The sequence below is a fragment of the Lissotriton vulgaris genome, chromosome 4_1 (genome assembly GCF_964263255.1).
Source record: "Lissotriton vulgaris chromosome 4_1, aLisVul1.2, whole genome shotgun sequence".
Classification (NCBI taxonomy): domain Eukaryota; kingdom Metazoa; phylum Chordata; class Amphibia; order Caudata; family Salamandridae; genus Lissotriton; species Lissotriton vulgaris.
In genome coordinates, this window is record NC_141691.1 from 572032931 (window position 1) to 572050139 (window position 17209).

The 17209-nt window shown below is 43.3% G+C and overlaps 1 protein-coding gene across 1 annotated transcript in view; it reads left to right on the forward strand.

The window, feature by feature from the left end:
• The window catches only part of ITGA9 (integrin subunit alpha 9), an 885057-nt gene that overhangs the window by 760342 nt on the left and 107506 nt on the right, over positions 1-17209 (forward strand). The window contains exon 24 of the mRNA XM_086964777.1: positions 16405-16530. Within this exon, the coding sequence (XP_086820903.1) occupies positions 16405-16530 (126 nt within the window). The remainder of the gene's footprint in view (positions 1-16404; positions 16531-17209) is intronic.

The window sequence follows — 17209 nt, forward strand, 5'->3', positions numbered from 1 at the left end:
GGAGCGACTTCATGTGGTGGAGCATGTAAAGGGTCTTCCACAAATCTCCAACAGTCAAAGACATAATTGAAGCACAAGGAACAGGTGAGTATATCCATGTATATAATGTATTTAACACAAACTCTGGCGCTGGGGTTGGCTCAACAGTTATGAACCTACAGAACGTCCAGCATCCAGGCTGTGGTATCAGTCCTTTGGCAACGCAATTGACGGCCTAGTCACAATACTCCAGAAAAGTAGATGTAGGGCTGAAGAAAGTACACCAGAAATAAGTTTTAGCAGAAATGATGCTACCGTGCTTCATTGCAGAACACTAGTCTAATATCTCCTTAATCGTGAGTGAGATCCATCTGCAATGATGCATTCTGCCATGGAGACTCTAACCCTGAAATAGGTACTAATGCAACACTTCTTGGGTGTTGTAAGGTACCATGGCATGGATTATGGTACGAGAGCAATGCCCCTTGTGAATGTGCTTAATGAGTGATCCCAGTACAAACTGGGGTGAAGGGCCCCGCTGCCTGCTCTGTTGTGCGCTGCAGGCACCACACAGCATGGAAAGTTGAAACTGATCCAGTGATCAGGGACTAACAAATTTTCATTACCAGGGCCCAATTCATTACCCAACAAGCCCCTTCACGCTGGGTGAGTGAATACCAACATGTACCAATTTCCAGTTAGTATATCATCCATGCATATACTTGGTGGCAATGCAATCTTTATTTATGTAATCAGGGTTTGGCAAACTAATACCTGGATCTAGAAATACTCTTTATAAACCACACATTTCCTCCATTTCGGTCATTTAACAACTTTTATGCCTCGATTGTTCAATTGCGCCACTCTCTAAGGAAGTGTGCCTCTTCTGAAGATTATTTTGTTTCTCCACGCAAATTTTGGCAGGCACACAGGACCCGTGAAGGACGAACAGTTTTCCACCTTCCCTTTCTTGCTCAGATTAAATGCGCATTTATTTTCTAAAATGACACTCGGGCCTTATCCGCAGAGCAGAAAACCATACTTCTACTGAAAACAAACACAATCATTATTAATCACTTATAATGCTATACCATAGCGCACCCACCCTGTGTATTGCATTTACCCATGCACATCCCAGATTAATGTTATTTCCAACGCATATTAGTATAGAACAATCAAGCAGTATTAGTCCTTTTATTTTCCATTAGTCATAAGCATTTGCGGACTACTCCAGCATTTTAGTTTGCACTTGCGCAGTTTCATTTTCCCTCATGTTAGCCCGTTTTGCATTTAGTTTACACAGCACACGATTAATGATTTCCCACTATGGGGGTTAAATCCGAGGAGGTTTAATTTCGTTAAGACCCAGTTCCTTCAGAGCAAAGATTTACCAGCCAATTTGTGCTTCTGTGCGGGTGCCTCCTGATCCTCGGGGTCCTGAAAGACCCACAAGGGTGAATTGAAATGTGAACTATATTTATACTCATGGATTCATTTGCGTGCTTTCAAGACTGGGATGAGCGTCCATCTACAAAGCCTCTGATGGTGCGGCGACACTGCACTGTGTGCGTCAACTCTGCACTGTCAACGTCTCTGAAGAGGCGCCACTGGTCTCCCTGTGAAAAGGGCCATGGATCTCTCAACCACAGTCCATGTGTATTCTGTTACTGACCAGCCGTCTGTGGTTTCTTGGAGGTTTCCGCTTAAGTACTCCCTCCCAGATGGCATACTGGTGGGACACGCTAACAGCACGCTTCCCATGTTCACAAGTCATCCATGTCTGTGTGTGCATAGCTCTGCCAGTATTCACCTGGACCAGGAATGATTATCCAGGCAGGACTCTGTGATCAATGTGAGTATAAAAGATAGTGGTCTTCCTCAGTGACTCTGGACTGAAGCCCCTCACCATTGGAGCAGTGGAAACAGTGTATACATCACCTGGTTTTGCGATGTTTTGCTTATTATCATTATTATTACACTCATTTGTAAGGCACACAAATCATCCCCAAGGGGATCTCTCGGTGCCCGGGAGGAGGTCTAGTGGAACAAACTCGCTTAGAATAGCCATGTCTTAAGCATCTTCTTAAATTGTGGCAGGTTGAGGCAGGCCCGTATTTGTTTAGGGAGCTCTTTCCAATATTTGGGGGCTAGACAGGAGAAGGCACGGCCACCCATTTTGACTTTCCTGATTCTCTGGCTACGCAGCAGGCACTGGTTACTGAACCTAAGACAACGTCCAGGTTGATAGCGTCCTATTTTGTTTGTCAGGTAAACTGGACCCAGACCATGTAGAGATTTGAAAGTCATGCACAGCAGCTTAAAAAGGGCTCGTTTCCTAACCAGGAGCCAATGGAGTTGGTTTAGGAGAGGCAGGGAAGGAGTTAATGATGGCTTATTGAGGGCAAGCTGCGCTGCTGTATTCTGTACTACCTGTAATCTAGATATCAAGTCTTCCCTAATTCCCACCAGCAAAGCGTTTCCATAGTCCAGACGACTAATTAGAAGTGACTGGATGAGGGTCTTTCTGGCATTTACCGGGATCCAGGGAAAGATCTTTCTCAACATCTGCATGATCCTAAAGCAGGTCCCTGTAAGAGTTTTCACCTGTTCTTCCATGGAAAGCTTGTTGTCGATTCTTACTTCTAGGTTCTTGGCCCATCCTTTAGGGGAGGGTGCTTCTCCTAATTCTGGTGGCCACCACTCCGTGGTCCACAATTTTTCTGCCTTGCCGAACAGGAGTATCTCAGTTTTAGAAGAATTCAATTGTAGGAAGTTCTTCCTCATCCAGCTTGCAATGTCCGTCATGCAGTTTAGAAACCTAGCCTTTGTCATTTCAGGGTCGTTTTCTAAGTATATGATCAACTGTGTGTCGTCAGCATAGGACAAGGTTTTAAACCCATGATTTCTGACGATAGAGGCTAGGGGGGATACATATAGATTAAACAGTGTTGGGCTCAATATAGAGCCCTGTGGAACCCCCTTATTAACTGCAGCCGTGTGAGACACGAAAGCGTCCAACTGGACGCATTGTGTTCTGTGAAGAGTATTGCTGGGCTTCTGCTCATTCACCCCTGGAAAACCAGTCCCTGTTGGCTGATTAGCATTATTTGAGCCTGGGAGGGCTCTGAAGATGTGGTCTTATTTCAGGAGTTTCAGTGCTCTGAAGATGTGGTCGTATCTATGGAGTTTCAGTACTGTGTCTCGTCTTGCTTCCACATTTGAGGACTGAGAAGGTGGACTGAATGACTGCTTAGTACAGCCTGTAGCCACCACTCGCCTCTTAAGTCATTATTTAGTTTATTGTGTTTTGGGCATTAAGACATGAAGGCATTGAGTGAACATGAACATGTGACCACAAAAAGACTCCTGTCTTCTCTCCAGATATCCTGCTTCCAGACTTTCAGATCATGTGAAAGAAACTGGTATGAATTCCTTAATGGCTGTGAGGGCACACCTCGTTCAAAAGGCTTTCCCTTCTAGTTTCATCTACGTTATGGGCTCGCAAAAGTTGTGTAATGCTCGAGTGGTGAAGCAGGTTAGCAATGCTTTGGGAGTAAATGATGTATCGGTACCAGAGGATTCAGCCTAAAACTATAGGCAGTAGAGCAGAGTTCGAACGAATCCAGAAATCAGTCCACGAAAGTGCACAGAGGTTGTCAGGCTAGTGTGCTTGGCCCTCCCTCCCTCCTCTGTGTGTTTTATATTTACTGACTGTGGGGATTTGAGATGACGATCACAATGTGACTTTAACACAATTGTCGCTTTGGTAAATAGGTCAATTAAATTAGACAAGGTATACAGATAAGGCCAGCTACTCACCAAGGCCGAGCAGGGGAGGGGTTTCCAAAGACAGCAACATCATGGAAAGCTGGCACCAGCCGTCTGATCAAGAGATAATGAACTTAGCTTTTGAAAAACTATCAAAACAAAGGCAGGTTTGAACGGATGCAGCACCAGACACCCAGGAGCAGGGGATTCTAGCAGCAGCAAATATAGACTGCATTATCTGCCGGTGTTAGAGAGCAAGAGCGCGAAGGGAAGGCACAAAAAGAAAAAAACACACAAATGAAATACAAGTTTGAACGTGTGCAGGGTAGATGGGTATGACAGAGATAAAAAAAAAAATCAGCTTGCCGCATTAACCCCCCTTTTCTATCACAAAGGCGCCGGTTGCCCGGTGTGGTAACCTGGCATTTACTGTAGTGGGTGATTTGCACTGTGCTCCAAGAGCGAGCAGGGCATGCCCCGATGCTAATGGCGGACTATATATGTATGAAAAGAGCATATGTCTGTTTATCGTATAATGAAAAGGATACTTAATGACAGTGCTGAAGTGAACAATAGTTGATTTTTTTTTAAATATTCAGGTGCATATTTTCTTGTAGAATCATTTCAACAGTAGAAACTTCCCTCAGCACCAATAACATGGACTAAGTCTGCCTTTTGTTTAGAGACCACTGCTCTTATTTTGAGGGTCAAACCTCATTCAATCCTCATTTAGTCTGAAAGTAGGATCAATTTCATGACCCTCTCAAATAGTCATCTAGTTCAACGCGTTTCAGTGAAAGGTTGATGTATACGATCACCCTGTCTATGTACCTTCATTACAGCTTTAGGTGGTGGAGAGAGTTCATTCTTTTAACCTCTGCACACATCCATTTCGAAGAGGAGGAGGTCAAGCGTGAAGGCCTCCTACTGTAGAGAGCCTCTTCTTCGGAAGAAAGCAACTGTAGGCGCCCTTATGAGGTGAATATCTAGAGCAAGGGGGCATCTGTGGCAGCCATTATACAACTCCAGATACCTGAGCATCCTGAAGGGATGCTTCTACATTATGTCCTTCAACTCCCTTTTCAAAGACCCTGCATTGGATTGCTGTTGAAGCCACAACATGTTTCTAGGTACTCTACCTAGTCACTAGAGCACTGTTTGTGGTCGCGTCTCTGTTTCCGAATAACCTTCGTGATTGCAATATCCCTTCACTGTCCTTGTCCTCCATGAACGTGCGGTCACCATCAAGAGACTGGACAGCCACTTCTTCTTCTCTCTGCTGGTACATACTCTCTAGACTTCCATGTCTTTCTCTCTCATGTTGTATTTCACAATTGTAATTTAGCTTATCTGGATTAGAGATTATGTATCCCTCTTGCTGCCAGAAAACTCTTCAGATTATGAAAAAGTAACTGACTGTCTCTCCCATTGCATCCTTCCAGTATGATATCAAAGATTTCAGGGTTCGTGTGTTTGTGTGATCAGTGTTTTGTTCCATTACCAAGCATTGGTTCATAATGCATTTTAAAAGTAAGGTTTTTATACTTGACAGCACTGAGTGTTCAACAAGATATTTCTTGCTGTGTAGAGATTCCAAAGCCTCATTGAAATTCTTTTAACAAATGCTTAATCTTCCTTCAGTAAAACATCATGGTTAGAGGATTAAAAGAAAGAGCGTATCTTCGCTTGCAGCCCCACACTCTTCCACCTTCCCATGGCGCATCTTACCTGCCTGAAAAAGGAGAATGAAAAAGAGTAACAAGAGTTTGACCTTCACTTGCCACACCACGACTGCAAACTTGGGGCATATTTACTAATCGTTCACACAGGGCTGCAAGCGAGGTTGCTGTCCTGCTTTGCAGTAAAGGAAGAGGGCAAAACGTGCCATATTTACAAAGATATGGAGCATTTCTTCTCTCTCCATGCGCTGCCACACTGTATGCAGGGAAAGGACACCGAGATTCTGAAAATGACACAAGAGCATACAAATAGCAAACTTGTCTGGTATACAAATGATCATAACATAAGATGATGCTTTTTTGGGTGTCACTCTTGTGTTTCTTGGCTCTTGCTAAACAGTCGGGAATGTCCTCCTTGTACCCACCCTTAAGATGTCCCGGTTGGTAGAGGGCATGCCTCCTTGTCATCTATCTTCAAGTGTAGTGCTGATATGGTGTTGTGGATGGTGTTCCCCATTTAAAGGGACCCAGACACATCCTCATACTTTGCTGCAACTCTCCCTTCTTGGTGGCACATTAGACATCACCCCGCCACGTTACCTTCCATCATCTCCTAATGGGAAGGCTTTCTCTACCCCACTGCACTTCCTACACAAGGAGCTTTCTCCCTTCAAATTACCCTGCTGCCTTTGAAATGCAGGCCATAGCTCTGAATGCCCCCATAAATAGAAACATATGGAGCTCTTTTTAAAGCCTCTCGGGATCACAAGGATTTTGTGCGAAGGGTTCAGAGTGTTCTAGAGTTTGGGTCCCAGAACTTTGATGCTCTTGGTGAAGTTTGCTTTTACAGCAGGCTTGGTTGAGCACAATCTTTGCATGCATGCATGAATGTACTGGGGGAATTGATTTTGCAGATGGTCTGGCACTTTGTCAGCAAAGTCTTTTTACACGAGCCGTAATGCCTGGAAATCGGGTCTTTGGTGTACTGGAAGTCAATTGATTTATTTTAGGGCGGTATAAGTTGGCCTAAGTTCATCAGATTTAGACATCACCTTGCACCGCAATTTTGAATTCTGTGCCGTTTTTGAATTTCCTTCTTCAATGTGCCAGCGTACACTGTTTATAGGAATTCTTCCTGGATTGCAAAAGAGTTCAAGTGAGTGTATTCAGTACTGTGCTTGAAAGGGAGGGAGACCCTTCCTGAGCATCAAAAGCTGGGAGTTGCTGTTCTTTCTGACATCTGAGATCTGGAGTGAAAATGAAAGATCCTGCTCAAACTACACCCCAGATCTTTGTCTGAGTCTCAAAAGCCTGTTACTGGAGGGCTGCTTCTTTATATAGTGGCACAGCAATGCTTACGTTCTAATAATCAAGGAAATGGTTTTCAATGCTTTATTTGTTATAGGTTCTTAGAAGTACCCATTCTCACCATCTTGTCAATTCCTAAAATATGCCTAATAAAGTGCTTTTCTTGCTTTTAGTTTTCTTAGCTGCCAAACAAATCAGCATATGCAGGCCTAGGGGCAGCGTATTGCCCATTAATGGAACCTGTGTGCATTTTCCTATGAGTCCCATAATCTCCTTATGCACAAAGAAGACCCAGTGTTTCGTGGTCATGCAGCGGTACATAACATCCTTCTAGAATTGTATTGTACACTTATCCTTACCATTGTTCTGTATTATTTCAAGTCAATGCCTCGTAGCCACAGTCCTTGTAATTCGTCCTTCCAAAATCAGGGGCATCAGCTATATTTAAGAAGACTTCAGGGATGGGGAAAGAAAACAGAGAAAAATAGTTCATTCCATCTGAATTCAGCTTTGAAGTGGTAGTTTCAGTGGATTTTGCAGGTGCAAAAAGATCACAGCACCAGTAGCCTTTGCTCCGAGAAGTGAGTGTGTATCTGCATCCCACTAAGATGGCGAGTAACATGCAGAAATGCTTTTTTTTACACCCATATTGAATGTGCGATGGTCCTAATTGTAATATTTGCACTAATGGTAGAATGTATTTACAGGGAGTATGTACCTCCAGTCTGAGGTTGAAACTGCTGATGCATTCCAGTGGCTGATAATATGCCACATAGATCCACATAACACAACACAACACAAAACAGCGCAACCTATAAGCAATGGGTTTGGACAAGTCCAAAATAATAAACCATAACAAATACATCAGACTGGTTTTGTCACTCATCCAGTCACAAGATTCCCCTCTAAGATATGCAACTGAGTTGTGTAAGCCTCAGGTTTCAGTTCACAATCTTTATCCGGGGAGAGGGACAGGGCACAAGTAGCTCGTGCTCTCGCTTTCTGTCGCCTATCCTTGCTAAGGTTACAGCTGCCTCCCAAGAGCCCTGTGGGTCTAGTAACCTGTCCTGTAAGCCAGCATGCTCCCACCCATGCTGCTCGTGGGAGCGGCAGTGACCAGCATAGCTCTTAAAGGGGTCGTGAATGTCAATGCATTCAATCACATTTCTATCCACAATAAGGGGTGCAAAAGTAATTGGAGTGAAGTCACATGCATCGCTGATAGTGGAAGGACAGTCCCTCGGCCCTGCACCCTGTTAAGACCTTGACAGCGGAATCAGGTTGCACACAAATAAATGCATATCACTGCATCGCTTGTGAATAAGTGGCGAATCAAGATATGTGCTTGTGCCACCCCGCGAGTGTACAATATATGCCAGAAGCCATTTGGGTGAAAAATGCAAATGGCGCAGCTGAAGCTCATCTCGCATTTTGATAAAACACTCATTTTGCCCATCTGCACCAGCGTAAATGGGCCAAACAATATTATGGATTCGACCCACGGAAGCGATCACTAAAAATAGTTGGATGGCAGATTTTTTTTTTTAACCTATTTGTGAAACACTTGGACTAGAACAGTAGACAGGAAACCTGTAGGCCTAAACTGCCCAAACCTGTGTTAGGGCAACTTTCTTTATTGATAAGTGTGAGATCGGAAATATCTGCATTTTTCCCAACTATCTGTAGCTCACAGGGAAGCCCGTTTGCAGGATTTCTCTCCGTATACATTGATGAAACCAGTTCCTGCTGGAGCCGAGCGGGACACCCTCTAGGACTGGCTGTAATGCAATCCCCACCGAGTGAAACCTCCCCCCAAGGCTCAAGCAGGCTGCTTGCATGTGCCAGTTGTCTTAGCTTGTCCTACTTGATTAATATGAGAACTGATGCAGAGGGTCTGCGAGTAATTAAATTAAACTCAGATGTAGGCTCTGCCCCGGGGGAAAGGTGAAGTAGTGTGTGCTCGAAAGTTCTCCTGGAGTTTCTCTCTCATCATGTGCTCTTTTAGTCTCCCTTCCTGAGGCTTTGGTATTTCATCGCTGAGTGCTGTGTTGTTTTCACTTGCACCCCTTCTCTCTCGGGTGTGGACCTGTCACTGCACCGGCTCCTGTTACCAAGTGAGGGAGGATACCTGTGCACCCAGCCGGCATCTTCTCAGTATTCTTAGAGCTGCCAGCTCAGCAGAAGAACAATCGGAATCAGAAAGCCAACCCTGCTTTTCTACTTCATTTTCTTTGGATGTCATATCTTGTATGTCGCGTGCAGTAAGTTATTCTAGCCTATATATAGGTATCCTCTGGGAAGGTATTGCAGATTTGCAGGGCACCTAGAAGCAAAAAGCTTCAATGATCAGGCTTGTTTTTATCAGGACTGGTTGCCCTTCTTTGTTGCTTTAAATGGTATGGTTTGGTTTGTTATTGTATGAGCTTATGGAGTGGTGTAGCCTGCTGTAGCATTTTGTGTTCTATAGCATTGTATGTTATGAGGCAATATGTTGTGTAATGTAGTGATATGATGTTTTATGTTGTGGTATGTGGTTATAAGTTGTATCATGTTAGGTGCCACATCCTGTATTCCCTTATGCTCTTGTAAGCCACAAGTTAGCCTCTCAGTACCTTGAGCGCAGCTCTTTACTCCATAATTCACATCAGCGCCAGTACTAGTTAGGCCCTACTAATCAAAGTACTTCACCAGGTATAAACCCCACACCAAGGTGGCTAAATCATGCCACATATTACAAACATGGGGCCTTATTTAGAGTTTGACTGATGGGATATTCCATCAGAAACATGGCAGATATCCCATCTACAATATTATAAGTGCATTAAAACCTAATGCAGATAGGATATCGCCCACATTTGTAACATTGTCCTAGTCAGAGATTAGTAAACCAAATAATTCACTGTGGACCATTGTTTCATACTCTTTGTACACTTAAACAGCAAACTAACTGAGGTTGAAGAGATGCATGCACAAAAGCATAAACTCTTCCTTCATAAAAATACACACAAAAATGTGTAATTAAAACCATTATCAATGGAACCACTCCTACAATATCAAGTTGTATTGTCTGTACATGAAGTGCAGGGCCTCCATTCTTAGGAAGATTATTATTTCATTATTGTCCTATGACTAGGCCGGAAATTGCAGACCTGTAGGGTTGAAGCTATGTAGTGCAACATACTTTGTGTGTTCCTGGGTATACATTGATGCTGCATCTAAGGTTAGGGGTTCTGGAACTGGTTTGACATTGGAGTCCTTTTGAGTAATATCCCTCCTTCACTGAATCGCTAAATGCGCAGCCAGTCAGTGGATGGATTCGTCGATAGAATTTTGTGCATCTAACTGATATGGCCCCTCTTTTATTTTCTTCATCATTCTTAAGAACTGCTCCTTGAGCATTATTTACATTGAAATCACATATTAATTGGTAGCTAGTAAAATTGTTTAAGGCGCTGTGAGATAGTCTTCCATAATGAGAGTCTGGCAGCCTGGTTTTGAATAAATTGTATTTTCTAAAGCTAGTACTTAGGAAGAGTAAGAGAGAGTGAATTACGATAGCCTAATTGGTACCCAACAGTTGTCCGAATGAATAAAGCATCAGAATGTAAAAGGGTAAGTGTTAAGGTCTTAGATGAAAAAAAGATGAAGGATTAACTTTAGCAATTTGGGCTGAACAGTCAAGCTTCTCATCAACGATGAAGTCTAAGCTGAAGCTTGAGCAGCGTACAGGCCTTGAGATGGCTGCTACCACAGTTGGGAACAGATCAACGACAATCCTCCTACAATTAAGACCTCAATCTCGTCTAAACTGAGTTTCATACATTTTCTACTCATCCATAACACTAATACGGACACATTCAAATGGAAATTAGTTTGTGCCACCTGAACATCTCAGTCTAATTTGATAACAATGTGGGTGTAATCTGCGTAAATCCTTCTAAGCTTGACCAGTGGTGCAGCCTAGTCGTTAAATGACATTGAAGAAGATCTTTCAGAAAGCCATAATAAAGCTTTAGAAATGCAGAGGTGGAACGGCGATTGGAGACAGCCAGGACACATCTGTGTCGAAATGATCTAATCGAGCCAAGCCGTGCCGCCAACACAAGTCTTGGGGTCTTGGGGACATGGACTAGGAGCATAGAATGTACCACTGTTTGAAAAGCTGGGGACAAATCTAAGAGTGTGAGAGCAGCAACACCTCTCATCTTGAATTATACGCAGCTCTCCCCTCCCCAAAAGTGCAGTTAAGGTTCTACAAGTAGCTCTAGGAATAGCAGTAGTTATATTTGATTTAAAAAGCAACAAAAAATTGTAAACATGAATGATTACAAAAATGTTTAAATTGACATACCGACACAACATCTCACAGTTAACAATTCATCATACAAGGTTGCATACTGTGGTTTGTGTAACTTAACATGACTGCATGCTGATTTATTTATCATCAACCCACATCATATTTCAGAGTGGACAAGAGAAATCAAATGTTATAGTAAGTCTGCTTTTAGTAATCAATGTCCTCAATAACCCCTTCAATGGGCTAACAATACATAAAGCTCAGATCAGCAAAACCCAAATGGATCCATAGTACACTCAAGGGTTCCTTGTAGTCTTAACGTCATAGGTCATCATGTGTCAGACTCATTCACATTAAATAATATGATAAACCATGTAGATTCAGATAATCATATGCCCTGCGTCCTAGAGAGCTAGAGATGCGCACAGGCCAGACACAAGTTGCCAAGATATCTATCACAGGTCTTGTCATTGGCTGAGAAAACTCAGACTCAAATTGACCTTTCTCCTTCTGTCCAATAACAAAACCAGGGGAGATGGTTGAACAGTACATCATACCATCCTACTGGATCTACACCTGAAAATAGAATAAGAATTATTTTAAATTCATGTCATAACTGTCCATTTCAGACTACAAGGCCCCACGCCTGGCTATATTGTTCATATGTATCTTTATAGCAGCCTGCTTCCCATCTGCTAAAAGAGTGCAGGTGGGATTCCCACTCTGTGTTTTCTTTCTGCATCCATTATGGAAGAATGATCGCTGCAGCTTGGGCTGGTCTTCTGCCCATAGCCATCAGTTGAGCCTTCTATTCATCCAAACCTATGAAAAAAATATAGTCATCATTATATCAATCAGCATTTGTAAAGCGCTTTAATCACCACGAGGGTATATAAGCACTGTGTGGGAGTGGGGAGCTACTTGAACATCCAGTTCTTGAGGCCGCTCATGAATTCAACGAGGGAGGCAGAGGTTCGGAGATGAATGTGGAGGTCGTTCGTTCCAGGCTTTAGCGGCTAGGTGGGAGAAGGCGGGTTCTCTGGCTCGAGTGCGCTGGATTTGAGGGATAGTGGTAAGGGCCATGGAGGCCAAATGCAGGTGTCTGGTGGGGTGGTGAATAGTGAGGTGGTTGTTCAGGTATTCAGGTCCTGGGTTGTGGACAGCTTTGTAGGCATGTGTAAGCAGTTTGAAGTGGTATCTCTTCAGTGCTGGGTGCCGAGGTGGCGGGTGATGTGGGATCTTCTTGGCAGATCCAGGATGATTCTTGCTGCTGTGCTCTGTATGGTTTGGAGGTTTTTGAGGCAGGAGGGTTTTGGTTCCTGCGCAGAGGGCATTCCCGTAGTCAAGACAGCTGGTGATCAGGGCTTGTGGGTCCTGGTGTCTTTTGGGATACATCTGAAGATTTTGTGGAGCATTCTGAGGGTGTTTAAGCAGGTGGAGGCCATCAAGTTGACCTGTTGTCTCATGGAGAGCTCATTGTCGAGTATGATGCAGAGGCTCCAGGGGTGAGCGGTGGGGGTGGGTGGTCGTCCTAGGCTGGAGGGCCACCAGGAGTTGTCCCATGGTAAGGGGGGTCTTCCAAAAAGGAGAACTTTGGTCTTGTCGGTGTTCAATTTGAGATAATTGGTTCTCATCCAGTCGGCGACATCGATCATAGTGTTCTGGAAGTTTGCTCTGGTAGTGTCTGCGTCTTTGATGAGGAAGAGTATGAGCTGGATGTCAGTGTTTGAGATGATGTTGAGATTGTGGCTGCGAACGATGGTTGCTAGTGTCGTCATGTAGATATTGAGCAGTGTATGGCTCAGTGAGGAACTTTGGGGAGTGCTGCATATAATGCTCTTGGGGTCGGAGATATGGGGAGGGAGGTGGACTTACTAGGTGAGGCCGGTGAAGAAGGAGAATAGTAGTTTGAGTGCGTTGCCAGAGATGCCGAGGTGGGGAAATCTTTGGTTGAGAAGGTGGCGGGAGACTGTATCAAAGGTTGCTGACAAGTCAAGGAGGATCAGGGCTGCTGATTTGCCGCAGTCCCTAATGTTTTTACTGCACTAGAATATGTTTGGGTTTGTATCTTTTTGGCGAGTGGCACGCTACTCTGGGACCCATAGAGGATTAGTGTTGAATTAGTATAGTGAAACATGCAAGTACATTTTAAGTGGTGGCTAGGTTAGTCGGTTATTTGGATTTGGAATGATAGCAGGATAGAGGAGGAAAAAGGTTTGTATTTGTGTTTTTTGATTATGTGCCTGTTTCTGCAAGCATTTAAAATGTGCACAAAAAAGGCATTTGGTTTCACAGAATCATTCCTGCACCTGATAAGGACTCGAGAAAGGTGGTAAAGTAATGAGGGCCTAGATCTGGCACAATCATATATCTCTTTTATTAATATCCTAGTAGATAAGTGTTGCCGTCTATGTCGTGAAGTAAGTATTCTACAATGCTTGCCAATCAGGATTCCTTCATTTATAGGCCTAATTCCTGGTAGTCTAATACAGATACTTTAATGAAGCATATGTGTTCGATTTAATTCTTAGGCAGAACATTTTATGACCAGTGACTCAACCCTACATAACTTCCCAGCTCGGGGGAGCAAGCAGGATCTGAGGATCTTTGACTTGGGAAACCAATCGACTCCTCATTAGTGAATCACTTTCTCTCCATCAAAGGATGAAAGTACTTTCCTAGTGTGTTTATGTTGGTAGTAGTTTGTAAAACAATCATTAGCAAAGCTAATAGGTCTTGACCGTGAAATCTATAGACTTTGCCAATGTTTTTTTAGCCATGCTGTGCAGCATTGCGGTTGCATTACAGAATGGCTAAAAAACAAAAAGATGTGTGCACCCCTAGAAGAGGACACTGCCTTTTTATCTTTTCGTTTGCTGATCTGTGGTGGATTGGTCAATTTAAAAATTCCTTTTTCAAAAGCAGCACAAAAACTCCTCATAAACAAACTTTAAAATTGACAGAAAGCGCTGGTTGTGGGAGCATGTTGTGGAAGGGGTGCGCGTGAAGCAACACAGTGGGCCAGGGAAGATGCAACAAAGCTGGTGGGAGGAGAAGCAAAATTGAGGGAGAAAACACGGGGCACTGGGAGAAACATTCAGGCAAAAAAGAACAGCATGAAGCTCAGGTAGAAGCACATGGACACGAGAGAGCAACACAAGCATGGGTGTAGGAGAGAGGAAAATGGATGGGGGGAAAAAAGCACATGAGAGACAGGGATGGAAAGCACATGCACTCTCATGGAGTGGATAAACAAAATGATACAATATTTCCCTTAGGAGAGCTTGCAAAGGGTGATATGTTTCCCTGGTCTCTGTAGAGAAATCAGAAGTGTCTGTGGGCTTTGCATGAATTTTACAGTATGAGTTGAATCATCAGGAGGCAATATGTCATCAGGATCTGATGTGATCATGTAGCTCTATGTTGGGTTGGTGGGTGTATCTGTGTCTAACCCCATATGCTAATGCAGCCTCATATAAAGAGAATGTTGGCCTTTGAGAATGTTTCTGATTTTTAAAGATGTCCACAACATTGGCTTCATATCTTTCTCATAAACATGTATTGTTTTTTAAATCTTAGGCTTTGGTTTGGTCTCCTTTTCTTATGTATTGAATACTGAAAACGACCAATAAAGTAGCTTTCTAACAGGATTTTTTTTGTTTGTACTACTTTGCAAAGACACATTGACAAGTAACTAATTGCACGGTGTTAGACCCTGTTCAGGGGTACACAGGGTAGAAGCTACACCCATGGTGGGTAAGGTTGTTTGCTGCTGGTGTGCTGGGGTCTGTCCTTGATTCTAAGCGTTTACAGCCTCTGCAGTGCCCTTTACCTGTTCTAGGAGCTTTTCTAGTCTGCATGAATCTTCTACCCTAACAAGGCATTGGTATAGATAAGGCACAGGTGCATTTCACTGCACTGTTTGCTAAATACCCACAGGCACGGACTGGCCGTAGCGGGCACCGGACAATCCCCCGGTGCGCCGCACAGGTGGGGGCCGGTTTTGGGCCCCTGGGGGCTGATTTTGTTACAGGGCCGTTTTTGCAGCATAGATGCAAAATCGGCCCTGTATCAAACTCGTCCGACACCCGGCCCTAGCAAAGAGCTCGGCGACACCCCCAACCCCCGGAGGGGGCTGGGACCGGCCGAGCTCTTTGCTAGGACCGGCTTTGGTTCCCAGCCCGGCCCTAAATACCCATGGGGCTTAGAGCATCCCTATCAGCCCTATCTTGGCCTCTTATGCCCAAGCACCACAAAGTTAATTCATAGTAATCATGTGCTACATGATCGAACACATTTTGAAAATGTTTAGAGGCACACATTCATTATTACACATCTGAATGAGAAATGTAATGGTACATAAAGGTAAATTAACGAGACGAGAGTGTGAAGAGAAAAAATATATATTCATTTTTGTTTAAAATTTTCAATAGTGGCCAGTTACCAACTTGTGTGTACTTCTGAGTAAACAATCACATGTCAATCAACCAGTTAGGTGATACAGCTTAGAAATCACCAGGGAGAATTTACGCTATTACGAAAGAAAGTTCCAAATGGATGTGCAGTTCATCTTCAGGATGAGGTCGGTGGCCTCATCCCGAAGTTGCATAAAAAACAGAGATAAACCGAACATTTTAAATGTGATTTTAGAGTTGTATACATACTGAAATGTTAATGCTCAAGAAGTTTTGTAGTGAGTAAAACTCAATGCAATCAAATATGTTTTATGTTAGTAATTTGTGTTCTGCTGATATTTGGGCTCGAATAGCCATAGCATGTGCAACATAGTTGGTACATGTGTCTGAACAAGGCTAGTTCTATTGGCATTTCAGTCAAAACTGACATAAAGCTCTCAGGCAGCACTGGGATCCTCAGCACTTCCCAGTGCTAATCTCAACTAAAGGGACACCGGCTTTCACGGTGCTTTAGCATGCCGCTAGGCAATTGGCTGGGGTTTTGTGTTTTACCACCAATGCGGGACATACAGATACCACAAGAGGTGCCTTGCCCTGCCCTGTGAACTTTTACCAGTATAGTAATATGTCACATCAATAACACTAACCATGTTGAAGTGGAGTACTACGTCTAGATCAAACCATAAAAGGGGGATATGGTAGCTCCTAATGTACTAAGAAGAACCAAATCACGGATGAAAGGAGCAAAAAAGTAATAGAACTAGTTCAAAAATGGTTTGAAAATATCCCTTATTAAAGACATTTTCAAATAGCTAACCTAGGTTTTTGGATATTATTTTCCCTTGCAGCTCTTCATTTTATAAAGTATGCATATGGAGCACACTTCACTTCAAAACATAAACACTCTGACCAGGGCTTGAACAAGCCAATAATCTTTGTTTAATACATCTCTTATTAGGTTGGTCAAGAAAAAGGCAACTGCTCTTTCCAGAAGAACCCGTCTCCATGCGTCATTCCTCAAGAAAAGGAGAGCATCTTTCACACAATATTTGCCTTCTTTACGAAATCTGGCAGAAAAGTGTTGGTACGTAAGCACCTCATGTTAGATTTCTTTGCATGTCTTCAAAATAGAACTTGAAAAATGAGTGCATTTGCAATTGCTAAAAGTAAATGATATATTTCTGTGAATACGAGACAAGATTCATTATGCGCCGAGGTCTAACTCCATCAGTGTTCATTTCACATGATATTAGTGTTTCTTTCATTTAGATGATTTCTAGCTCTTTTTGACATGTAATAGAAATTGATGCCCTGTTTTGATATTTACCCGTTGTGATTGATATCACTGTTTTTACTTTCGTGTTTTAATGACTTCCAGTTGAGACATTGTTGATTGTTGCGCTATTTTGATATTTGACACTTCTTCGACTTACCTTTTTCTGAGAATATGTGCTCTGTCATAGCCCTTTTCCTCTTCTTCCCCCCTCATCTTGGCATCATGTATATATATCTCTGACCTCCCTGATATGACAAAACAACTAGAACACCGGTGGATAGCGACCTCCCATGCTGTGGCTAAAATCTGCATCCTCAGGGACCTGAGGCAGTCCACGCCGCCTACAGCTAATGAACGGAGGATAGAACTTCATAGGGTGGCTATTCATGCCCATACTACATCTAAAAATAATTATAAACTTGACACCTTTAATGCAATTTGGGGCCCTTACCTTGTGATGGGTCAGACCGTTCCGGTGTGAGAAAGT